This window comes from Eufriesea mexicana, unplaced genomic scaffold (genome assembly GCF_001483705.2).
Source record: "Eufriesea mexicana isolate 0111107269 unplaced genomic scaffold, ASM148370v2 scaffold5064, whole genome shotgun sequence".
In the NCBI taxonomy this organism is placed as follows: Eukaryota; Metazoa; Arthropoda; class Insecta; order Hymenoptera; family Apidae; genus Eufriesea; species Eufriesea mexicana.
Window position 1 is genome coordinate 114,154 of NW_016913009.1, and position 27,146 is coordinate 141,299.

Consider the following 27,146-nt stretch of genomic DNA (forward strand, 5'->3'; position numbering starts at 1 on the left):
CGTTCGGCAGACGCTGATACCGAGTCCACAGGAATGAGATTTTCGAGACAGCCTGCAGTCTGAGAGAAGGCCGATGGAGACGATACCGACCTATCAGATCAGCTAAGAACCCAGACGGCTAGTGAATGTCGCGGGATTAGGGAGACCATGAAATCTCAAAGACCACGAGCACCTAGGAGACCGGGGTTCCGTGAATCCTGGAATGCTATAGATACGCAGTCCGATAGGCTCCGTACCGCTTGGATCAAATTGAGGGGTCGAGATAGTGCCTGTTCCGAGTTTGAACGGTTTGGTATCGTGTATAGAGTCGAATTGTTTGGTGGTAGTGGTGTACGGTCGCGTTGAGTTGGTTCGGGTTGTCTAAATTCTGTCAAAATTTAAATGTTGCAATAAACGATGCAACAATGGCGTCAGCGTGCTAGACGTTGCAGACCAGTAGCAATTTTTGCATCTGGAGGACCTTCGTTATTATACAGGTGTTAAAGGACGGTCTACTCTTTGGCAGAATAAGTTTAGAAGGCTTTCCGTCTTTTGGATTCGTCCAGTTCCAAATCTGGAGCGGTATGGAGCACATAAGTCGTTGCAACCCTTATGGACACTTACGTTCTTTGTCTGTATTTCTATAAGTGCACATTTCGCTAATAATGAACTTTATATATTGTTGCGTGTATAGAGTCGAATTGTTTGGTGGCAGTGGTGTAGGGTCGCGTCGAGTTGGTTCGGGTAGTCTAAATTCTGTCAAAATTTAAATGTTGCAATAAACGATGCATGAATGACGTCAGCGTGCTAGACGTTGCAGACCAGTAGCAATTTTTGCATCTGGAGGACCTTTGTTATTATACAGGTGTTAAAGGACGGTCTACTCTTTGGCAGAATAAGTTTAGAAGGCTTTCCGTCTTTTGGATTCGTCCAGTTCCAAATCTGGAGCGGTATGGAGCACATAAGTCGTTGCAACCCTTATGGACACTTACGTTCTTTGTCTGTATTTCTATAAGTGCACATTTCGCTAATAATAAACTTTATATATTGCTCGCTATGTAACTGTATATATATATGGATAGTTCTCTGCGAATTATGATAAACTTTCCGTAATTTTAATCTGAGAAATTATAATAAATTTTTAGATTCAATAGGATTGATTCATGATTCGAGCTGGATTGGTTTAATACTGTGCAAGTCCAATGAAATTGGGGTTGTTAATGAACGTACAGAGACAAATCTGATTATTGCTATACTATATATATCGAGTCAAATCGGGTTGGGGCTAGAGACTATATATATCGAGTCAAATAGGGTTGGTACTATAATATACATATCGAGTCAAATCGAGATCGTACTGCATATATGGAGCGCAACCGGGATGGTGCGATATATAGGGTGTCCCATTTAAGTTGACACAGTGAAAAGCTTCGTAAATAAGTGATTTAAGAAAATATATTTGGATTCATCTTTTGGTAGCTAGTATCTATTTTATTTTACAAATGAAAGTGCTAAAAAACGAATTATTTTCTTTATGACAGCTGTCTGCATTGTGTCAACTATTGAAGTATTGGTACCTATAAGTTTGATTCTATATATATCTGTCATTACACTTGCTATAATATTTAACTCCAAAATCATATATATTTCCCTTTTCTTCTTTTTGCTATTTTGTATCAATGGGTTACTGCAGTATAGATAAATAACTGAAGAAATATTGAATATGAAGCAGGATCAGGGTCATAATAAATCGAGTCGATACTTGTATCGAATGTTTGCACTCGAGTTACGGCTCTATCAACTTACTTCACCTGTTTCGATAAATTAATTATTCTGAAATTTTACCAGCAGAAGAATTCATCTGTGAGTAACACGATGATCGATGATACTCCGATTGAAAATCAGGAATGAAATATTTTTAAAATTTTAAACAATAGCATTTACAAATATTTCCTATTTTGTTAGACCGTAGTTTCCACATTCTTTAATACATTTCTTTCAAAATTTCTGTCAAAACACAATTAAATCGTTTGATATTAATTTGATTCGTGCAACGATATCTACATAAACATGTATCATCTTTTACAAGTCAAAACATAATTATAACACTTTATATTATAATTTTTATATATACTGGGCGGATGATATAAAACAAAACAAAATAAAACTAACTATTAACCCTTTGCACTCGACGATTTTTTGGCTAGAGAGGAGTAGAAATTCAAAGATTTTCAACTAAAAAACTGACGATACTTTTTCGAGCAGTAAATAAAGAATTGTATAATAATTACTGCGTAGAATTATTTGATTTTGATACCTCGCACACTGTTACATTATATCAAATTTGATATGTTAATTAATATCGATCTTCCAAATTTTATGAAATGGTGACTGAAGGTCACTGCTCGAATTCAAAGGGTTAACTATTGCAAACACGTATGTTTCAAATATTTTATTATTTTATTTGGAAATATAATTAACAGATCTTATCACGCGTGAGGAACATCTCTCGAATAATCATCATTTTTCTGCTCACAAATAAGAACTCTTAAAAACGAACCCTTTTTCAAACCTTTCAGTTTTTCAGTGGCCACCCTGTATTACACGTATAAAGAATTGCACACGCGTAATATTTAATACAAATGACTATCAGATGGATCATGGCCAAAGGACACTCTACCATTTCCTACATCGGATCAGCTAGAGAAATATTCTGACACACGAGACTCCGGAACAATTGTCTGTCACGCGAAAAATATTTACTTCGTGTATTTAACTTTCACGCGATCCTATTCTGATTTATTAATTCAATATCAACACACTCTCCGAATTGATCAAATATTGGATCTCTGTCATACAACAGGCTCTACACGCGATATTCGACATCCAATCCCATGTCCATGCCTGGAAACGAAATTTTTCAGCTATCCTAGGAGTCTCCAGGTCCTATTCCACCTTGCGTCTGTCACGTATAAACCTCTCCATGCAACTGTCCACCAACGTCAATGTTATGTTAGTACATCAGTCTTGTTAGCAATGGACGGATCCAATTGTAGAGGAACTGCGTGTTTCTCAAAAGGTGTAGGTCACACTGTATTCCCGAGTAGTATGAACGATAGACAACGCTTTGGTGTCGAAGAAAGGTGCACAGTATTCGACAATTGGCTTCCCTGTGTCTCGTCTGTCTTGTGTTTCCTGTGCTTCTTGTTACGTTCATTCTCTGCATTCATTCTCAAAGACCGAATGCCCGAGTCAACGGAGCAACGGTTTATTTCTTTATTATCAGCGTTCCACGGCTCAAGGATACCTAACCTAACACGAAACACCACTTAAACTAACCCCTGACAAAAGATTACGAATCTTGAGAATGACAATACCGACAAAAGGATATTAACCACTTGCACTACGATTTAACCCTTTGCGCAGATTCTAAATTTAATCAGATTCTAAAGATGGATGTTAATTAACATATCGAATTTACAATTAGCCAACGATGCATGGAATATCGAAGTAAAATAATTCTATTGGATTGGCAAAAAAGTAATTTCGGTTTGCATCAGTAAATAATGTTATGCTTGTTTAGTTATTCTTTTGTCAATGTTAGAATTTTTTTCTTTTCAGATGTGGTAGTCGATACCTTTAGATTGCTATTTCGTGAAATTCCGTGTAATCTCGTTTATAACTGTCAGTTCACGGTCAGTCTTATCATGGAGTGCAAAAATAAGCATTTTCGACACATTTTACTTTTTTATTTTCATAAAGGCAAGAATGCGGCTGAGGCTCGCAAAGAGATACGAGAAGTTTATGGTGTCGATTGTTTAACAGAACGCACGTGTCAGAATTAGTTTAAAAAATTTCGTTCTGAAGATTTTTCACTGAAAGATACCCACAACGTTCTGGTCGACCTTCTGAGATTTACGCACTTGGTTAAGTTTTTTGCAGATAAGGACCAGAAATTCTATGAGCGCGGGATCATGAAGTTACCAGAAAGATGGCAAAAGGTCATCGAATAGAATGGAAGATATTTGACCGATTAAAGTTCATTTACTGTATAGAAAAAATTGAGTTTTATTTCACACTAAAAAACCGAAAGTACTTTCTTGCCAACCCAATACGTCTTAACACTTAGCCGAGATCTCCCATTTTGACCTTAGCAACGCGTTTCTCGTTTTCGGTTATTACTTGCACTACCTCCATTTGGAGTTGTTCGCAATTACTGACGAACTGCTTCTATAAAGCACAGCATATAATAAAATTCACCAATTTTTAAGACCCCTTATTCGGTATTTCCGAAAAATGCAGTTTGTGCGCAGTTTGTGTTCCCCGAGCGCGGTGGAAACCGTATGGGGCGTGTGGTCGGCTGAGTGTTAATTTGCATATGATCTCTTATTTACCGTTTTAGAAATATCGTCGACCTTATTAGCAGAAAGTCTTCGAATTACTGTAACGAAAAATTCGCCGTGTGCAAAGGGTTAACTTTCGGTTGCCATGCCGCGCTCTACGATAACGCGGTAAGGCGTTACATCGACGTGGTACACACGTTGTTGGCAGCTTTGGAGCAAAAGCATCTCGACGTGCGTGGTACGTCTTTATAGCGCAAGTGGTTAAAGTTGGCAATAGAGAAGGAGAATTACTCGTGGCGTTAATTCCTTTCGATTTCCGCGGTACAGCATTTTATACACCGGGCTGATAGCAAGCTGAATGGCCGAGAATTGGATACGCGGCATCATCAATCGTCCTTTGATTTTGCCCTTGTATTTGCACTAGCCGGCTGGAATCGCTGTTGCAGAGATATCCGCGATGCTTTGCACAATCGGTTAACCACTTTCGAATACACATCCGTGATAGCTCTTTTGACAGAGCCTAGATTCGCTCTCCCTCTTCTGCCAGGAATTTATCATGCCACGTACCGGAAGATTGGACCTCTAACGACATCGCCACTTCGAATTTGTTTTGCCTGCAGCGGAATGAACACGGAGAATCGGGGTTCCTGTCCAATCTTTGGCAATTGCATGTTAATCGAACGTGAGAACTAATGGATCGTCGAATTCCCCGATTACGGTAATAGGTTGTTATACTGACACCCGCAGAAGGGAGAAATTAGGTGAACGATGGGTACTTGGGTGTATTCTGATTTACCGATCACTTTGATACCGCGGATATTAATTTTTAGCGTTCGTTAGTGTAGGTTAATATTAGCTCTTCGAGTAATTGTGAGATAAGCGGTGAAGAAAGTTTGGAAATTTTGGAAACTTCTGTATCGTGGAAGATTAAGGAAGAAGGGGATAAGAGAAGACCGTGTCTCGAGTTTGAAAGGATTAACCGGTGGCTAGGAAGATTCCGAGGATACGTAAATCGCGAGAAATTAAGAAAGCGACTTTTTAGTCTGGAAAAATTTATCAATGGCTATGCAAATTTAAAAAATGCGTGGGTTTCGAATACTCGTTCGATAATGCGAAAAATTAAAAAATGTGAAAGAAAAAGATAAAAGAGGAGTCATTCTTGGCTTAAGAAAATTATTCAATGACTATACGGATCTCTAAGATACCCATATAGATGACGAATATTCAAAATCAGTATTATGAAAGATTAAAAGAAGGAAAACGAAGAATAAATGTCTCAAAAATATCTAAATATCCAATATTCGGTATGGTAAAGATTAAAAAGAAAAAGAAAGGAGAATGATAAAAATAAAGTGATCCCTAAATCTAGCAAAATGGAGGTTCACATAGGGACATACAGGGTGTTCCAAAAAAGTGTATACACACTTTGCGTGATTATAAGAACAGTATATATTTAAATGGGTTACAGATTATGGTGGTAGCACTTTAAAATATATTTACATTTTTCAAAGTCTAGTCTAAAATCAGCCATTATTTTAAATGGGTTGTACCTAGAAAGGAAAAAATAAATTCGAAAGAATAACACGCTATTAAAACGTGTACACGTATTTTTGGGACACCCTGTATAATTAATCCGACACCCTAAAAGATTAAGAAAGGAAAAAATAAAAATAAAATGATGAAGATTATTATCATGAAAACATTATTATTATTATATATATATTATTATTATTATTATTAAGAGCATAACCATAAGAAATTAAAAAGAAAAGAGGTCAATAAGAACGAAATGATTTATAAATTTAACGATAGGAGCCCCATCAATGTCCATGATGCAGATCTCGATGACACATCGATGACACACCGAGTACTCCATATCCTAAAGGATTACGAAACGAGAAAATAAAAATGACGATTAGCACTAAAAGGATCAACGTAAGCAACGAACACGTAACGCCACGAGAAATTAAGAAGAAAAGTGGATAATAAAAATGACAGGATTTTTATTTTAAATTTAAAGGCTTCGTCAATGGCTATACAGATCCCGACACCCGACACGGTGAAAAATGAAAAAAGAGAAAGAGGAACGAAAGTAAAACGATTACGACTACGCGTGGCTGGAAGGCTGCACATGCATCCAACTCTGACCCGCCAGAAATGAAATTCCGATATAAACGAGGAACGCAAAGAAGGCAACTGGAGTGTTCCTCTGCGCGGCTGTTGCAAACGCGAATAAAGGATCTAGGCACAACAGCTGTTGCCACGCGCGGAAAAACCTATTTACAGGGTGGAAATCGAGTAACTGGACTACAACTTTGACAAAAGTAAATTTCATTCGGAGAAGTTGCGTCAAAGAGACAGCGAGGAACGTTATTTACATCCGAGGAACTTCCCTAACGAGGCGAAATATGGCAATCGGAGCGTTCCGCGGGCGAAAAGGACGCTGAAAATCCGCATCGTTCGGGCTATGCAGTCCGGATCATCCGGCAACTGGTTCTGCAAACGGAGCGAAATAGCAATTTCGCACTATCTCGTCCACGATAATCGTTTCATCAAACCGGGCTCACCGTCCTCCGCCATCGTGATTAATGCACGCGTTTATTCTGCTTCCCTCGTTCTCCGATTCGGAATAATCGATGAAGATATCGGATTCACGGCAGATGTTTGCCTGCAGGGAATGACCAGAATATCGTAAGAATGTAAAAGCGAAGACCAGAATTCGGTGAAGTTCGATGCACCGCATAACTCTATCGATTACGTCCGTTCGATACTTCGAACACCATAATCGCGGTTATGCATTAATTATCAAATACTCCGAGCTACCTGCAAATATTTCGGATAATTTTCAATCCACCTCTAAAGCCAGCAAGCATGTTTGTAATTTCAATTGCGAATTATTCGCTCTTTTTGCCGAAAATTGCGGGAAAATGAGAGGGATCGTAGAGGAGGACGGTTGATACAAAGGGGACGTTTCTGGAACCATATTTTTTCACAGGTGAAACAATGTTTGCGTATTTCGTAGCTGCAGAATTTGCTTTATTGGATGCGTACATGTACACGTGCTTGTGTGCTTTTATCGCGTAGATAACATTCGCTCGTTACTCTATGCGAAAATCTATTAGGATAAAGTGGTACAAAAGGGGAAAAATATGGTCAGCTTTGCAATATTCGCCCTGTTTCCTCTGATAAATTTTTCCAGTCGCAATCAGGAAACGGTAACCTGTTTCGACTGCTCGAATTAGTTCGTAGAGGAAGCAATAGCGAAAATCAATATCGAAACGCTGCCAAAATTCACTACGAATTACCAAATGGTATTGACAGGAATTGCTTCGTTAAAGGAAGCTATATTTTTAATTAAAAGGGACAAATATCTTAATAATATTAAGAGTGTCAGACATTAACTCCAAGCACCAAAGTTACCATCAATTAACTATAGTTAAAACTGCAACTACCAAAAGACACAAAGTGACATATATCAGACCTCTTATCCTATTTATTAAAATAGGAACCCAATTATCAAAATTTGTGTTTCGTTAATATTCTAATCTCGGTATTAAATTATATTTGGACTAGAAGAATTACAAGTCGGTGGATGAAATGTTAAATTTCGAAAATGGTGTTCCGTCGAGCGAGGTATAACGCGTTTATGGTCACGTTCGGGACATTCGGCAGAGAAGATCCTACGTCCGATGAGAATTATTGATCCGTAAAGAGCTTAAGACTCGAATTTCACGTCTATCCACGTGAAACGATCGTGAATCGTGGTCTGGGAGTTAATAAAGCAGGCAGATTACTTTCGATCATTTCTCGTCTGATTTTCGGTGAAACACCAGCTGCTAGTACGATCTTACCTGTGACCAAATATACCTAATTCCGTGACAAAATATACGCGATTCCTTGGAAATCGTAGCTCCGTGGTTAACCCCTCACCCTACGACTTAAGTCCTTATAGCGCGTGCCATAATCAACAGAGTTGGTCACATGTCGAGCCATTTCGGGAAAACACGTAACCCAGACAAGCAGACATTGACGAAAATTAACCACGAACCTGACTCACGAAACTAATCGTTAGGTTAGGTTATTGCAAAGGTTAAAAGTCTAAATTACTATTTACCTAGCCACGAGAATTACCAGTTGCTTTAACAAAATAAACGCGCAGGCATCTTTTCTGTGCCCAACACATTTCCTGTGTCCGAACTGATTCCTCTAATACCTGTCACGGACCACTCTATCACCCTAAATCCTAAATTATTCTCAGGACAGCGAAAAAATTGCAAAGATGTAAAATAAATATTACTAGCCAAAATCTGGTTCGAAAACTGTCGAAGCTTCGATAGGGCACATGGCACAATGAACAGGAATGTCAGTCAAAGCATTTCGTCTTAACCTGGCGAAGAATAACACGCAACTGAGAGAGGGAAACACTTGCTAGAATTAACCACGAGTCTGTTCGAATTTGACGATTACGTTGGTCTCATCCACAAACCACGCTTCTTGTTCGTCACACTCGTGTTTGGCTCGATTTCCTTACCACGGGTCTAGTACGTGATATCTTAGCCAGATGGTTAAAGGGAAAAACTCGAGATCATCCTTCGAGATGGTTCGACCTTCTGAACGCGGATGGCTGAAAATTCGAGCAAAGAATTTGGTCTCACGTTAACCTGCAAGGTAAACGAACACTTAATGCGATCAATCTCGATGCAATTAGAGCTCGTCCGTCGTTAGATTTAGGAAGGATAATTCCGCTGGTTGAAAAAGGAGAGGAGGTCAGGTGGTGGTGTAAGGATCAATACGCCATCCTCTCTCGCGAGAGAGAGCTTCACGTGTTGCTCCCGTTTCCGGTGCCACCTGGCGAACTAAAAAGGATCAATGGCGTATTCTCTGCGACCATTGGTAATTGCTAATCCACGCGGAGATTATGAGAAGAGTAATAACTGCAATTTGCAAGAATTTTCTTCGCTGTGGATTACGAGAAGATTTAATTCTCGAGATACGGTTGATGGCACTGTTGATCTTGTGGTAAAATGTTCGTCGGTATTCCAATCTATGTAACGAGTTCTCCGTGGACATTGCTAGTCGTTAATTGACATGACGATTGTGAGAAGAATAACAACAGGTACCTGCAAGTATTTTCTTCGCTGTGGATTATACGAAGATGTAATCCTCGAGGTGCGGATGACTCTCTATGTAATGAGTTTTCCGTGACTATCGCGAGAGGAAAAATAATTGGTATTTGCAAGAATTTTCTTCAGTGTGGATTGCAGGGAGATTTAATTTTCGCGATATGGGCGATAAAGCTGTTGATCTTGTGGTAAAATGTTCGTCGGTATTCCAATCTATGTAACGAATTTTCCATTGCTAATAATTAATTGACACGAGGATTACGAGAAAAATAATAACAGATATTTGTAATCATTTTCTTCTTGCAAATTGCAGGATTTATTTCTCGTGACATGAGCAATAAAGCTGTTAATCCTGTGATAAAGCATTGATCGTTGTTGCAATTTATCTAATGAGCTTTGCATTGTCATTAGTAATTATCAATAGGGGAAAATAATTACTTTAAGAATCTGTTTCAGTGTGGATTCTAGGAAAATGAAATTCTTGAAATACAAATGAAAAGGCTGTTTGATTTATAACAAAATATTTGACCAAGTTCCAATCTATGTAGCGAGTTTTCTGTGACCACTGGGAGCCATCAATCGACGCGGCAATTATGAAACAAGTAATAACAGGCATTTGTGAAACAAAAATTTCGTTTCGCGCGAAGTATATGAGGATGTAATTCTTGAAACACAGTTTTTTCACTCTGATTTGAAACTTTCGAAACCTAAATAAAAGAAAAATATATAAAATTAATAATATTCTTTGAAACATCTTTAAGCATCTTCGCCACTATATTCTAGATAAATTTCAGAAAAGTTTCGATTCTTTTCAAACAAGAATCAGGGTTAGATATTTTTCTACATACCCGTGCCTTTTTTCTTTATTCCGTTTAATTATGATCCGCGAAGATTTGTTGAAAAATCTTCGGATGCCTTGAAGTTCCTAAACGAAGTATTCCACTTGCAAACAAAACCAGCACTTGGAGTTCTAAGAGTTTCGACTTTCGAGACTTTCGAAACTTCCAAGCCCAAAGTTTCACATTCGAAAATTGGAAAATCGCATTGAAACCCAACCCGTTAATCACTGATTCACTCTGCTATCGCGAAAAGAACGAAACGATCCACAAATTTTCTTGCTCGCAAATTATCACAGAACGACGCGATTCTCTCGATAATTCCGACGAAACGATAGCCCGTTCGACAAGATATTCACCGATATGCAAAACCAAAGTCCATTTTGTCTCGCATAAACGATCGAAAGGGTAGATAAAATTAATTTATTCGCCAAGATGCCGCGACACGGAGCGGAGAAGATTAGGCGTGCCTTCGGAACAATAAGCCATGGCGCGTTCCACAAGACAAGGGCGGAATTTAGAGGGCCTACTTTGAGAAAACCGCGTCTCCTTGGAATGACACTTTTCGTTCCGGTTTCCATGAAAATCCAAGCCTTCCGCCGACGAAAGAAAACTGCACTCTCGAATAATTCACACGAACACTCCGCTCGAGAGTCCTCGTTTTCCGTAGGATAACCTTTGAATCGTTCATTCCGTCTGCGCTTTTGTAGAAACCGATATTTTAAGAGCGGATACTTCGAATAATTCAGAGGCTAGAGCGAAAGTAAGGGAAAGAAGGAAAAAAAGAAAGGGGAAGGAAATGGAGAAGAAGGGACGAGGAGAAGACGTTGGAAGGAATAATAACGAGTGGTGTAATTAGACTTTTAATAAGGCATCGAGTGCGGATCGAAGAATGGTAAAATGTAAATCCAGTGACATAATACTTGTAATTACGCGAGTCTCATGGTAGATACCGTTGTAATTCCTTGGTATAATCGCTGGGACGGAGAGATTCTTTCTGTCACGGTATCGGAGAAATTGGGGAGAAAATTGGAGAGAATATCGGAGGAAGATGTGGAAAAATATCGATGTGAATCGCGAGGGAAGAATAATAATAACCGTGATGTCGCGAGATCGGACAGAAGTGAATGGTTACGAGTGCAAAGCTATTTCGGAAATATAGATCACGATGATAGGCCGTTAATAAGCAATAGCCCAGGTATCGATGTGCTTCACGCGTATCAGTTGCTCTCGTTATCGGTGACAATCACGAACATATAGAGTACCGAATTGCGCAATGCAACGTAGTCGAAAGATAACACCTATTTTCGTATATCGAAAATGTATCGATGTTGCGCGATGAATTTTATTTTTGGAGAAATATGACCTCTTTCCAAAGATGAAGAATGGGTTTTGGATTTGTAGCCGAAGAAGAAGAAATAATTTTATCTGATATTAGAGTTGCTTGACCTTTTTGTTCTGAATTTATTGGGAATTTATAGCTGCTTTTGGAAAAATTATTTATTTTTATTAACGCAGGAATTTCTATGCAATCCTGTACCTGATAATTTTTATCCTAAGATTTTAATTATTATGTACTTATGAAGATAGAGAATGGAGAAATAAATCATTTTATCTGATATTAGAATTGCTTGACTTTTTTGTTTTGCAACTTTTGGAAAAATTATTTATTTTTATTAACGTAGGAATTTCTATGCAATCCTGTACCTGATAATTTTTATCCCAAGATTTTAATTATTATGTATTTATGGGTACATGTCAGGTATAATAGGTAAATTACGCGTTAAATAGACATAAAACACGCACCCCTTATTTTGGTAGAAAAAAGAATTTTGGAACTGCTGATAAAATTCATTTATCGACAATATATTTCTACTAATATTAAAATATCGCGATGATATTTATTATTGGAGAAATTTGTTGACAGAAAATTAATTAAATTACGCAAAACACATACCTCGAATTTTTAAATTATTGATACAATTTATCGATAATACATTGTATTATGACCATACATTGCTCGATATAAATTTATTAATATTTCACAATAACAATATAGTTTTTTATTAATAATTTATTTATCGTGTTATAGTTTATTATATTAATTTATTTTATTAATTATCGTAATTTTATTTATAATATCGTTATATTACATAATTCGAATACCTGAATTATTCGACGTTATTCGAATAAAGTGAAAGTGAAACTGTCTCTCTTGCGAGAATAAATGTTTCCTCAGAAAAATAAAATGTTTGTTATTCAATGGTATTATCGAAAGAAATGCCATCGTGACTCATAAATATCGGACTTAATGGCCTTCGACCGGACTCGATGTCCCTCTTTGCTCTTTGGTATCCCCCTAATCCATGAATCTGAGACCAGGATTAAGCCTCTCCCCTTCTTGTGTAAGAAATCTTTTAACGAATAAGCATCGCTGTTCAATAATCCCCTCCAAGTGGAGGAATAAAATTAAACCCGGACGAAAAACAGATTAAAACTGGGAGAAAAGAAATCACGGAAGGCCAAAGAAAAGAAATCACAGTCATTGTTATTAAACACAATGAATCAGTTTGATCGATACGATAAATAATGAACGATACGTGTCGACGTATTTGTCATAATTTGATAAAGATTCTTTAATGAAGTATTTGCACGTATACGTGTGTGAAAGTAACGCACACACGCGCTATTTCGTACGTTCGAGAATCACTCGGAGACGGGGATAGATTTTAATTTGGAATTATTCGTAGAAAAGATCGATTAAATCGAGAATTTGTCCTCGCATGGTATTAATAATTTTACACAGCGAGAGCCACGTACGTGTAATTTTAATTATTATCAATTTTAGACGAAATATTGATATATGACATTAATAAAAATATTTACCGTAAGTAAATATTTAAATATAGTATATAGTAAGATTACTATACTATATATACTATTACTATTACTATAGTAAGATTATATCTAAATATAGTAAGAAAGTATAATTATTTATGTAACTTGTATATTGTACAATTAATATAATATTTTTGCACAAATATTTATGTACATGCATATGTGCTTGGGTCACAGTCTATTATTTATCAGTACAAATATTTATTATTATTAATTTATTATTAATGTATTTCACATTTATCCATTTATTATTATCAATTCTTTGAATTACTATCTTTCTTGAATAGCTATTACAAGAAAAAAGTATTCTTTATGATATCCTTAGTAACTGATGTTCGTCGCCATCAGTATCGCTATAAAATACTCATAAATGGCGTCAAGATTCTAAAGGAAATAGAGATTTTTTCATAAATGTATCACAGGAATTAATTTTTCATTAAAGAAAATTAATTTTCTATTATCAGCGATTTGTTCAATTTTTCCTTATCGTGTTAATACTTACACGTCAAGTACTTGTCAAATGGGATTAACGGTGCACGGAAAGTCCAAACGTGCACGTCACAAAGTGTGACCAAACAACATGGACAGCTCCGTGTTTCGAAATCACGCACGTTCTTTTACAAAATAGCACGAGATAATTACGAGTTATAACCATCACACATAAAACCTTCTTCATCGACAAAATAGTCTTTAAATTACTATTAAATTAAATTAAATACTATCAAGCAGTCTTTATAGTCTTTAAATTATTTTCTCCAGATTTATTTACGTAAAATTTAATTCCCGAAATCGTCGCGCCTTTTGGTAATTTTTGATAATTTTGCACGCGTTTTGATCATTTTTAATAATTATTAATCGCGCTTATTAACACCGAAGCCACCGAATTAATCGAAAAATGTTTCAAACTCCCAGGGTTTTTATTTTCTCGGTGATCTCGGAAGCATTCGGCTGCTTTTAACGAAATTAACTTCTCGAAACGTGAAAAGGTGCTCGTTAGAAAATTAATTTAATTTTTTTTTCTTAACTGAAGAATCTAATTGCTTCTACTTATCGCTTTAATTGATATTACTGATTTATGGTATACTCGAGATCGTATTATTCATCGATAGTTACTTAACAGTTTCTGAGCTTCTATCGAATAATTGCAAAATGATAATACTCGAAATCTATGAAAAATTTATAATAGTTCGAGAAACACGGGGAAAAATTGGGACTGGAGGAAGCACAGTTGGAAGATAGAAATGCACGTGATAGGTGTCTGAAACTAAGAAGAACGTTTTCTAAAATCTCGAATATAGACGAAGAGATTCTGGGCCAGACAAGTCACTGATAACCGTCGAGGTTATCGAAAAATAATTAATCACGATGATCTGGATCAATCGCGAAATCGATGTGTTGATACAACACAGATCATGATTCTATCTAATCTCGAGAAATGGGCAATTAAGTGTGAAGTACGTAGATCATGATATATAAAATAATACCTAGGGTGATGTTTCGAGTCAGTCTGCAGGGAACGGTTCAACCGAAAATATGAAGACCACGTTCACGCTTCTTACGCTCTTCGCCATCTGCAACGGTGAGTGATTACAATTCTCATAGGTTTCGGTGAAAAAGGGAATCTAGCGAGGAAATAGAGTTTGACATCAACTTTTATTTACTTATTCCCTGCTTGGAGGAACGATAAAGTTTCGCGTTTAGCGGGTTCAAAGACGCGTGAAACACGTTTCCCGTGAAGGTGTGAAACCTTATAAAGATCCAAAATAGTGGGTTCAAGCTTTCTAAATCCTTCCTTCTAACAAATTTCCTCGTTTTACCTTTTTAGAAATATTTTTTAAATTCAATTTCTAATTTTTTTTCTTTAATTTCTGTATTAAAGTAACGCGAATGTTGATGATTAATTATAGAATAATCATGGTGTAGTAGTGTCAGCAGTTGTGAGTGTTTGGTACACGTGAGTGTGGTTATTTCGATAAATATATTTGATAGTTTTATTTAAATCAATCATACAACACTGGACTAATAAAATTTTTAAATATATATTTTAATTTTTAGTAATATATCTGATATTGTATTTCCTGGGATCTTATTCGTGAAAAATTTCGATGTTTGAAAAATCCTGATCATTCGTGAATATTTCCTGACCTATTACAAAAAATAACATATATATTTATAAAAAAATGAAATTTCCAGAATGAAATTTAGAATGGAATAGATGATCTAGAAAATCTACATTCTATTATTTTATTTAAAATTTTATTTCGCACGATCGATTCTTATTTACTTAATCAAAATGGAAATTACACTTAAATAAACCTCATTCGTATAATCAAAATCTTATTCAAATACTACGCTTCATTCAGTCGTCATATCTATTTGTTCTCCATGATAATTATCTGATTGATCATCGACGTCGATAAAAATGAAACAAAATACACCCAAAATTATTATTAAACCTCCAAAAATTCTTTTCATATTCGACACAAAAGAAACTTTTTTTATTTTTCCATGTAACTACAACAGACTCGTTAAAAATCTATCAGCGGTTGTAATCAACGAATATAAAATTTCCCCGCGTAAAAAGGAAACCTCTAGTAGAGTCACTTCAATACTGGTACTATTCGTGTCTATTAATTTTAACCAAAAGTATATCCAAAGCTATTATTAAAATTCCCATTAATTTAAAAAATAAAATAAAAATTCCATCTCCGAAGAATTCTTTTCACGTAGAACACAAAATATATCCAAAATTATTATTAAAATTCCCCCTCAATTTAAAAAATAATATAAAAATTCTATATCCAAAGAATTCCTTCCACATGAAACACAAAATATTTCCAAAATTATTATTACAATTCCCCTCAATTTAGAAAATAAAATGAAAATTCCACGTTCAAAGAATTCTTTCCACGTGGCGCACAAAATATATCCAAAATTATTATTAAAATCCTCCCAAAATTTAGAAAATAAAATCAAAATTTTACGTCCAAAGAATTCTTTCCACGTGAAACACAAAATATTTCCAAAATTATTATTAAAATTCCCCTCAATTTAGAAAATGAAATAAAAATTCTACGTCCAAAGAATTCTTTCCATAAAATATTTCCAAAGTTGTTATTAAAATTCCTCACAGTCTAGAAAATAAAACAAAAATTCTACTGTCTCCAAAAAATTCTTGCAATTCTGCGTGTCCCGTCCGCAATCACTAAATACAGATTATTGTGTACCTTCTTTATTTACACAGCGGGGCTGCTACCGAAGTACGACCCAAGGATCGTGAACGGCGAGAAGGCGAAAGAGGGAGAGATCCCGTACCAGGTGAGTTATCAAAATAACGTTGCCCTTAGTCGTGACAGAGGAGACTGAATCGTGAAAAAGTATCACGAACGACGGTTTCCTGGCTAGTTCGAGGATGGCCCTTCTACAGTAGCTGTGTACATGCTCTCTATTCACGTCTTGCATCGTGGATTTCGTCAAATTACCGGAATACCGTCTTTCTTTATTCCCAGGTGTCCCTTCAAAATAGGGACAGCTCGTTCCACTTCTGCGGTGGCTCCATTCTCAATGAAAATTATGTCATTACTGCGGCTCACTGCGTCTCGGGGTAAGCATTCGAAAAATTTCACTAGAACTCTTATTATACAGATAGTTACAAAGGATACAGACTAGAACGTCGATTATGCGAATTTCAATTATACGAATTAAATATATTATATATTACGAATCAATAATTTTTTATATTAATTATATAGCTATATATAATTGATCATGAATATATATTTATTACGAACAATATATTATATAAATATATTATATATACAAATCAATCATTTATTATATTAATTATATAGCCGTATAATATTGTTGATCAAGAATATATATTTATTATAAATAATATATTATTATATGAATATGAACAATATGAAAAATTGTAAATCTGGTAAACGTAAAAAAATTTATTTATTTGTCTCTTTCAAGTAAACTGGCCATCGAGCTGAAGGTAGTAGCTGGAACCACCAATTTAGCCAAGCCAAACTATGAACATAACGTCGTTAAAATCATTATGCACGAAGACTATAACCCCTCGGATTCTTGGAAGAACGACATAAGTTTACTCAAGGTATGTGCATACGTGTATAAGGATATGCAGGTGTAATATGGATTTTACGACGAGCGAGATGGGTATCATTCCATCGTGGTCTATCCTTACAGGTAGAGGTGCCATTCGTGAAATCGAAATTGATTTCTTTCGTCGTTCTCCCATCGTCAAAGGATGTCCTCAAGCCGAATGATGTGGCAACAGTCTCTGGATGGGGCAGACTTTGGGTAAGCGAGAGTATTCCGTGTTTTCGCCTCATTTAGGGAAACATTAGTATACCCTAATACCAAATTAGGGTACTAGTCCAGAGCAAACGTGTCCACGCTAAACGAACAACGATCACTTAAGAGAAACGTGAAACAGAAAATATTGGAAAATTAATTATACGCACATTAGAAGAAAAATCGCTAAATACGGAATTTTTAATCAAAATTTTGAAAATGCTCGTTTAGATCCTGGTATATTTAGCGTTAAGTTACTTGGAACTCTTTTGTACTACATATTTTCATTTTTAATATTAGAAATTGATAGAATATTAATAAAAGCTCCAAAAAATATATTTATAATATATAAAATGCAATGAAATTTAACAATATTAATTATGCCAAAAGTAGTTACATACTTTTGGTAACTAAAATTATTAGACGATTCTATTATCAACCCCTCGCACTATGATTTAATCGCGAAAAATTATTTACCGTGAATTGCAAAATTATTTAGTTTCAGCTAGTACTAGTAGACTATGTACCTAATTTTCTCGTAATGAAATTATAAATTTTTTAAAATTCATCCCAATTTCGTGCGAGTTAGTGTAATTTATCTTTTTCTGGTTGGGAACAAAAGAAGCTCGTCATTTATTTAAAGATAGTGGAATTTTTCCGATCGTTAGTCACGATTTCACGTGTCGTATGATTGCAGCAAGGTGGTCCGACGACTATTTACTTGCAACGTGTAAACATCTTGATTGCTAATCAAGAGTACTGCAGATTAATGTACAACAGAGAGAATTACAACGTCTACGACTCGCAGATTTGTGCTTACGATCCAAGCACCCAGAAAGGATCGTGTCACGTAAGTATCATAATTATTTCCCCTGCAATTTTGTTAATTTAAATAACTAATTTCCTAATTTGAATACGATACTCGTACAGACATCCACAACGATAATTTTCACTATAAACATTCGCTGATTTAATTTTAATAATTCCCAATAATTTCACCAATAACATTTGTATTAATATCTGCAATAACAATTGAATAACCTTGTCGCAAAATTGGCATAAATAATTTTTCTACGCCATTCCGTTTGCGTCGCGTTTCACATTTTCGTCGAGTTTACACGAATCGATTTTCCATGCGACTTCGCTCGAACCATATTTTATTACAATACCGTGAAATTAATATAAATCGTGGTCCCTCGAAAGGTTAATTAAATCGTAATTTATAATAGATACGTCGTACAGTTTGCGTAAATTTCATTTCACCGATAGTTCGTGCGAATTCAATTTCGTCATGACTACATCGAATCGAGGTATCGATAAGGATCGACGTGTAACCCAACTCGTGACTCGTGATTCTTCGTTATTAATTTCGTTAATTACGTTAATTTCGTGAAATTTCCAGGAATTTCCATAAATTTTATTTTCGCCGTATTTTCTGCGAATTTGCCAAGTCTCGCGATTTTACCAGGATTGTTGCTTGACGTATGTTGTTTATTTTCATGCAGGGTGATTCCGGTGGCCCGTTGACCGTGGGTGGAAAACTCGTTGGTCTCGTTTCTTGGGCAATGGGCTGCGCCCTCACCGACTATCCGACTGTCTACACCCGTGTGGCGTCTCACCTTAATTGGATAGAGGCAAACGCTGTGTAAATCCAGCAAGTGAAACGTGAAGCAGAAGTCAACGTAAAACGCCAGCTCGGGACTTGAATCTTTTTCACGCGGAACGTAGCACCTTCGTCGCTGTAAATAATCCGCCTCGGCTTTCGTATCGCATTTTGTATATGTGTTTGACGAAAAATAAATCGTTTATTTGATACGACAACGAACGAACCTTTTTTCTTCTAACGCAACCCTGCCACTTACAAATATCTTTGCTCGGTTCTTTATTTAGCATCGTGAAAATCGTGGTAATTTGTGCTTTTATTATTTTATCGGTATGTTAATGGTGTTATTGGAATACTCGGTATATGATATTTCCGATTAGTTTTTCAGTGCGTTAATAGTATTATTAGAATATTAGGTATCTGTATATTTTATTATTTTTATAGTGTATTTCGTATCTAGAATTATTCGGATATTAGCTGCCTATATTTATTATTTTTACAGTGTATAATATTATTAGAATATTAGATATCTACATTTATTATTATTTATAATTAGTATATTCGTATCTAGAATTATTCGACTATTAGGTACCTGTATGTTATATTATTGCCATACCATATTAACAGTGCTACGAATTCGTATTTTATAGTACTTCCATAACGTATTCAAAAGTATTATCATGGTAATCGTAATCGTTATATCACCATCATCATCATGATCACCATTGTGTAATATAATTTACCATATTTGTACAGGGTGATTCTGGTGGTCCTCTCACGGTGAACGAGAAAATCGTTGGACTCGTCTCTTGGTCGACAGGATGTGCTCTTATTAATTACCCTACTGTCTTCACTCGCGTTACATCTTACTTGGACTGGATTTGCAAGAAAGCCAAAATGAATTCCTGTAGAGAATTTTAGTTAGTAGGCGTTTTGCTGCTTGGTAACTGTTTCGTAGAAGTTGTAACAATTTTGTGATGCACGCGTCAATTAAAAAACAGCAGGGAACAACCGAAGTTACAAATAGAAAACAAATAACGTGCACGTCCCTCTGCGGAACTTGTTCATTTGCTTCATAAACACGTTGCCCGCGTTCAAGTAAAACGAAGTTCATAATCTCGTAACATCGTATTACGACATACGTTTAAAACTTCTGATACCGGTTGATTTTATCAGCCACTAAACGCTACACGGACAATACCAGGCCTAGCTGGCCTAGCAAACTCAACACGGACAACCCTAAATCCAATAGACGCGCGCAATACCGATCCGATCCAATCAGACACGATACACTCGAAACCAGATCATTCGACATAATACAAAGCCTAACGAACTCACTCGTTGCCACATAAACAATAACAGGCTTATCTGACACCGTATAGACTGACAGCAGCTAGCCAAATTCGAAGTGGACGGTAACAACTCCAACTGACCTACTGCACAGACACGAAATTCGAGCTTTTACAGCACAGCTGACGAAGCTGTATAGATTGTTAGGGCTTTGCGAGATCTTCGACACTGTAAGGACCTAGAAGGCTGTAAAAGTGTTCTATGAGAATTAGGACGCTTTATAGATTTACGAGACTATAGCGATTTTGAAGATCTCACGACAGTTTGGATACTCTAGGGATTCGTGAAATTATATAGGACTTCACCAAAAATAGGACACTGTGAGTGTCCTGTATGAGAACTTGGATACTTTATATACTCACAAGACTATGGAGATCCTGAGGATCTCACGAGAGTTTGGATACTCCAGGGATTCGTGCGATTATATAGAACTTCGCGAAAAATTGGACACTAAAGGGACTCAGGGGATTATGGAAATCCTCCGGATCTTATGAGGATTTAGATATCTCAGGGATTCGCGAAACTGTGGAATTCCTTAGAACGTCATAAGAATTTTGGATACCCTATGTATACCCTCACAAAACTCTGGATACTCTAGAGACCCAGGAAACTATTAAAATTCTCAGAAACTCGTGAAAGTTTGGATACCCCAAGGATCCAGGAGATTATAGAGGTTCTTAAGACCTCGCGAGAGGTCTAACAATTAGACATCCTGGAGATTCATGAGACTATAAAGATCTACGGTGGATCTCGAGGCCTTGGACATCTTAAGAACTCGCAGGACTGTGAAGGACCTCGAGATCTCGTAAAATTTTAAACACCCCAAAGATCCATAAGATTCTTTAAGGTATCACGAGATCTCGATCGTTCTAGAGACCCAAGAGGCTATGAAAATCTTCAGAACCCTTGAGACTCTAAAATGTTTATAAACCTACGATACTACAGTAAATTAAAAATTAAAAGCCGATAAAATCCTTCTAACGCAAAAGACCTCTATGATCTTTACGATCCTCAAAGAATTAACCCTCTGCACTCGAGAGGCGACTCTCAGTCACCATTTAATCAAGTTCTAAACATCATTATTGTAGGATACCAAAAGAAATCGCGAATCGGCTATTGCCAACAAAAACAAATTGTAAACCGATCGGTATCTTCTAGAAGCAAATCGAAAAGTTATTCTATATACCAAAATTAAGTTGCGTGGCTCCCCTACGGGGAGATGAAGCGTAGGTCAAGGAAATTATAAAAGCGTGGTCCTTGACAACCGAAACAGAGTCCTTAGAAATCAGTTGTGACCAGCACAAGCGCGAGTCGCTTGGTGTTGGAAAGAAAATTTTAAAAGAGTGCATGTTTGTGTATTTTCCTTATCTTGGTTTTCTTTCATAAGTTAAATCAGTTTACGAGTTTTGAGTTTGTGTTATTGTGTTCTTGTTCTTTCGTGAATTTTCGGTGTCTCAAGATCAGTTCTGCCATCCTACATTATTAATTAATATCTCGAATTTAAAATTGCCCAACAATGCGTAGAATATCGAGGTAAAATAATTCTACGTCTTACAATTAATTTGCACTTCTTATTTACCGTTTTGAAAATATCGTCGACTTTATAATAGAAAGTTTTCGAATTACTATGTTCTGTAACTAAAAGATCGCCGAGTGTAAAGGGTTAATAGATCCTGAGACTCTCGTGTATCCTTAATATCCAGAACTGATCTAGATCCTCCACAATGAAGATCTATAGTCGTTTATCGTTTCCCAATCTTCTGTACACAATGTAACGAAATTTACCGATACACCTGATCTTTGAGACCTAACTCTATTATTATAATATATTTGAACCCTTGCTGTATAAATATATAAATATATAATAATAATAATATCACAGAAAACTTGTTACACGTTCTCTCATACCTCGTACATATTCCACGATATTTGCATCGATTGTGTTATTAAATCACCCACTGTCCAACGTTTAGTACGAAGTGAATTTTTCTGAAACGATGGTAAGCGGATAATTTCGAAAGGATTAACTTGTTCTCGTCTTTTATCGTTAATGAACTGTAATTACTAATCGAGTGGTTTTTTCGTCCCGCGGACACCGCGGTTCTGTCCGGATGCATTCGCCGAATTGGCAGCTGTGCTAACACCGATTGCATTCTGATTCCGCTTTTGTGTTTATGCAAGAACGCTGCGATCCAATAACGCCATAAATCACCTGTTTGTAATGCGTTCAGATTATTCGCGCGGACGCGTCCGTGTCACAAGAAACCTCGTGTATCTCTCTATCACCGGTGTCATGAATACGCCTACCTGAAGCAGACGATGTTATTAACGACGATTTAATGCATTCGGGAAGTCGAATGAGCGACGTGCATCGGATCCATGTACGAACGAGACAGCTGTATATTCCTGTTGCCTTAACTCTCGTGGTACCTTGCAAATTTTCCGAGTGGTACGAAATTAACTTGAAAAATAGAGACGTGATCTCTGATTCCCCTAAAATTAATTTATTATTTAGTATTTCTTTTTAAAATGAAGGTATCTTTCCTTTCTATTTTATTTTATTTTATTTTATCTTATTTTAGTGAAAAATGGATGGATCATAATTGAGTGAGAGAAAAAGAAAGATAATTTTCTGATTTTCTGTAGATAAGAGTAGATAAGTTTCAAAATTGGAATGTCGATATATCAATTTAAGATATACTGATAATAATAGTAACGAGATTTTGTAATGGGATTTTGATAAGAATTTAATTCTAATTTGTTCTAAACTGTTGGTAAAAGAAATATTGGCTAAACTATATTGCAAAAGTAATTTGAAATAAACAATTACAGCCTGAAAAAGAATTTCAGTGTACAAACACAGGTTTAACTTCAACTCTTAACATCTATACTAATGCAATAAAATTAAAGAATATCGAAGAATATTGTCAGCCCTGGGACAAAATTTTCTTTAAAATTTACGATAAATAAATAAATAAAGTAGATATTAATAACAATAATTAGTGAAAATTATGGGAAGAAATCAATTTCATACCTTTTAAGCATCTTCAAGTGAAAAGTGAGAGTTTCGATCACTCGTTGAGGAATGACAAGCCACAGTGATTAATTCCATCTGGAATTTTGAAAAATTTTAATACCAGAGCACTTGATTGCCGATTAAGTTTATATATCTGAAATAAATTGTTGCCTTTTATTTCGCGCAGCTGATCGATTACACAAATGAGTGATTCAAATAACGTTATACCTACCATCGCTGTCATGACAGAGTGGTACAAACGCGGAACTGCTCGGGGCTACTGGAAGAAATGGCTGCTAGTGAAAAGCGAAAACTCATCTGAGAAACGAATTCGTTTCCTTTTCCCCTTTAGTTTACTCGCGGATTCATTTTGGTGGCAATGGTCAATTGCCGCAGTTCGTACAACGGAGAATTTTCATTTCTCATGGTCCGCAATCGTATATTGGTATTCGATTTCAAAGGTTGCTTTAATATCGTATCGTTCACGTGCATCGGGCTATAAAAAGCAACGAAAGATAAGATCAAAAAGTGCAATTCGCAAGGTAAACTTGTTTACACAGTCGTATCGAGCTTGCTAAATAATAATTGATTCGGTGATATTTCCTAGAGTATTAATTTACTCGAGATGACAATAAAAATTCATTTTTCAGCATCAATGTTATATATAGGAACTGTTCATTATTGTACTTCATTTCTTTTTGCATCAATCAAAATTCATTCGCGAAACTCGTTTACTTTTAAGAGAAACCTTGCAATTAAAACGTTTCGTGTTTGTGCTTCAACTCCTTGTACAAATAATAATATTTTCAATTATAACTACATTTTAAAGGGGCACGATGTATAGAAATAAAATTCCTGAAAATTCGTGTCAGAATAATCGAAACACGATGTCTATACTTACAGTCGATCTTCATCTTCTTGATTTCCTTGATCTTCTTAATTTTCTTGATCTTCTTCATCTTCTTCATCTTTTTTATTTTCTTAATCTTCTTGATTTTCTTGGTTTTCTTCATTTTCTTGATCTTCTTGATCTTCTTCACCCTTTTTTATTTTCTTGATCTTCTTGATTTTCTTGGTTTTCTTCATTTTCTTGATCTTCTTGATCTTCTTGATTTTCTTGATCTTCTTGATCTTCTTCACCTTTTTTATTTTCTTGATCTTCTTGATTTTCTTCATCTTCTTGATCTTCTTCATCTTTTTGATTTCCTTAATCTTCTTCATCTTTGTGATCTTCTTGATCTTCTTGATCTGCTTGATCTTCTTTATTTCCTTAACTTTCTTCATCTTTTTGATCTTCTTTATCTTTTTGATTTCCTTAATCTTCTTCATCTTTGTGATCTTCTTCATCTTCTTGATCTGCTTGATCTTCTTCATCTTCTTGATTTGCTTCATCTTTTTTATTTCCTTAACCTTCTTCATCTTCTTAATTTACTTGATCTTCTCGATTTGCTTCATCTTCTTGATCTTCTTCATCTCCTTGATTTCCTTCATTTTCTTAATTTGCTTGATCTTCTTGATCTTCTTCATTTTCTATATCTTCTTGATTTTCTTCACCTTCTTAACCTTCATTTTTTTGATTTTCTTGATCTGCTTCATCTTTCTTGATTTTCTTCATCTTCTTGATTTTCTTGATCTGCTTCATCCTTCTCGATTTTCTTGATCTTCTTCATCCTTCTCAATTTTCTTGATCTTCTTCATTTTCCTGATTTTCTTGATCTTCTTCATCCTCGAAGAGATTTTGAGAATATTTCCACCAAGTTATTCAAGCTAATATCCCAAATGTCCATTTTTTAGTTTAACAAGTACGCTGGTATACCAATCTATCCATCCATTTAAGCCAAAGTTAAGTACACGCGTACTCGGTGAATATTCCAAATTTATTTTCTCAGTAACGAAACCTCGAAGAAGAAAATTTTATTCTTTATTTTCGATGTGCCTTTTCACGTAGAATCACCCACTGATCGATTGTACTACCAATTCCGGGATACCCTGTATAATGCATGATTCATCTAAAATTCAGAACCGAAATTGTTTCAATACCGTAATTTAAATTTAATCTTCATAATACCACGATTACACCAGTGCACGCGGAACATCACGTTTTTGATATAATCTGAAAAATAAATTACGAAGGTGGAAGTCGAGTTCGTCAAATAATTCGCTCACGAAATTTTTCGATAATGATATTCCAATATAAACGATAATCACTTACCGAACCTATATGTATATATATATACATGTATGTACAATCGATGTTGTAATTAAAATCGGTGCACGAAAGTACGGCACCCGATACTACCTGGTAAAATGTTACATACGAACAAATCTTGATACCAAACGTAAATCGTCGTTGGAAATGGCGACTCGGATTTTTGGTAGATTTTACGAGAGAAACGGGGACTTGGATTTTTGGTGGAATTTCGCGAGAGAAATGGCGAAATAACGGGTCAGTTGATACAACGAGATCAATAACACCATGACGCGTTGTTCTCATTTCCGATGCCACTTGCCACCGTTTCACGAATATATTTCGAGTTTCGAAATAAAACGGAAGGAAGGGAAGAACATTGGCAATCTACCCGGAAACGATTAATCTCGCGCGATATTTAATAAGTAGAATTTTTCTGCGCGACAAAGAGCAAAGATTTCTCGGATTAACGAGGAACTTGGCGGATCGCGAGGACACGATTTAATTTCCTTTGAAATTTCTTTACTTCCCGGTCGCTTAATGGCTCTTAATAAATTCGAAATAAGTTTCGCGATGAATATAAATTCGCAAGGTATCTCGGCCATGATTTAATCCTTAATAGCCGGCATTGTCGGGCCCCGAGCGACGCGAAAATTGTTGTTCCCTTCCTTTTTTCAATTTCGCACTGGAACAGAGGAAAAGTTTGCCGAAGGCGTTCATTTAAGGAAAGAAACTAGCCTCGAGGTGTATCGCGAGCCAACTATGGCGTATACAATGCGTTCCCACGGACACCGGGTGGTGTAAAATTTTCATTCGTAATAGAGAGCAGCCTGTATCGCCGGTGAAAAATTTCCGCGAGAGACGCGACATCTGCAACAGTGTTATCGTATAAAGAAAAATTCCCGCGGGAAATTCCGACCTCGTGACGCGTCGGGACGCCGCGCGAACACGGATCGCGGATGTTCGCATTCCGAAAACGCGGCAGCATTAGGAGACAATGGGACCGCATACGAACCAAAATGAACCTTTTCTATCGCGAAAAGCTTCCTCGAGAGATGCTAACGCCTTGGTGTATGATTGCTACGAACGAAACAAAGACAACGTACATTCCTGCACAAAATCTTCTGTATCCACTATTAGGTACATAGGGTACGCTACTGAAGATAACCGCCATAATTAAAAAATGGCGTATGTGTGATATAGAGGATGAAAAGGTGACAAATGCAGAGACGTTGAAACTAAAGCAAAAGCAAAAATAGAAAGGAAAATTTGACCAATTATTGCGGAAGCAGATACATATAACATTCAGAAATTATAACTAATTAAATGATATTAAATTTCGTTTCGCGCAAGTTGTCTCTGTTTCTCAAAGGTCGAATCAAAACTGTGGTAGCAAAAACCAGAATCCAAAAACATAATTTCGGAAATACAATAGAAAAAAAAAATGGACAGTACGGTCACAATGCTTCGAAAATGGAAGCTCGAAACAG

At 36.1% G+C, this 27,146-nt stretch overlaps 1 protein-coding gene across 2 annotated transcripts; it reads left to right on the forward strand.

The window, feature by feature from the left end:
• Positions 1–14,693: 14,693 nt before the first annotated feature.
• LOC108551856 (chymotrypsin-2) lies at positions 14,694–20,038 on the forward strand. Of its 2 annotated transcripts, none has more exons than XM_017906190.1 (7): positions 14,694–14,758; positions 16,424–16,497; positions 16,689–16,783; positions 17,158–17,299; positions 17,392–17,505; positions 18,197–18,349; positions 19,859–20,038. In XM_017906190.1, exons 1-7 carry the CDS (start codon positions 14,713–14,715, stop codon positions 20,021–20,023), a joined length of 789 nt encoding a protein of 262 aa, XP_017761679.1. In that variant the 5' UTR covers positions 14,694–14,712; the 3' UTR covers positions 20,024–20,038. The 2 variants fall into 2 exon arrangements, with proteins under 2 accessions (XP_017761679.1, XP_017761680.1); XM_017906191.1 differs by lacking the exon at positions 19,859–20,038 and adding an exon at positions 19,005–19,324.
• The last annotated feature ends 7,108 nt before the right edge of the window (positions 20,039–27,146 follow it).

Bases quoted from the DNA above. Each gene is read 5' to 3' on its own strand.
- LOC108551856 (XM_017906190.1), top strand. From the start codon at position 14,713: ATGAAGACCACGTTCACGCTTCTTACGCTCTTCGCCATCTGCAACG. The intron at 17,506-18,196 runs GTAAGCGAGAGT...GTATGATTGCAG, and splicing joins CTGGATGGGGCAGACTTTGG to CAAGGTGGTCCGACGACTAT. The intron at 18,350-19,858 runs GTAAGTATCATA...ATATTTGTACAG, and splicing joins CCCAGAAAGGATCGTGTCAC to GGTGATTCTGGTGGTCCTCT.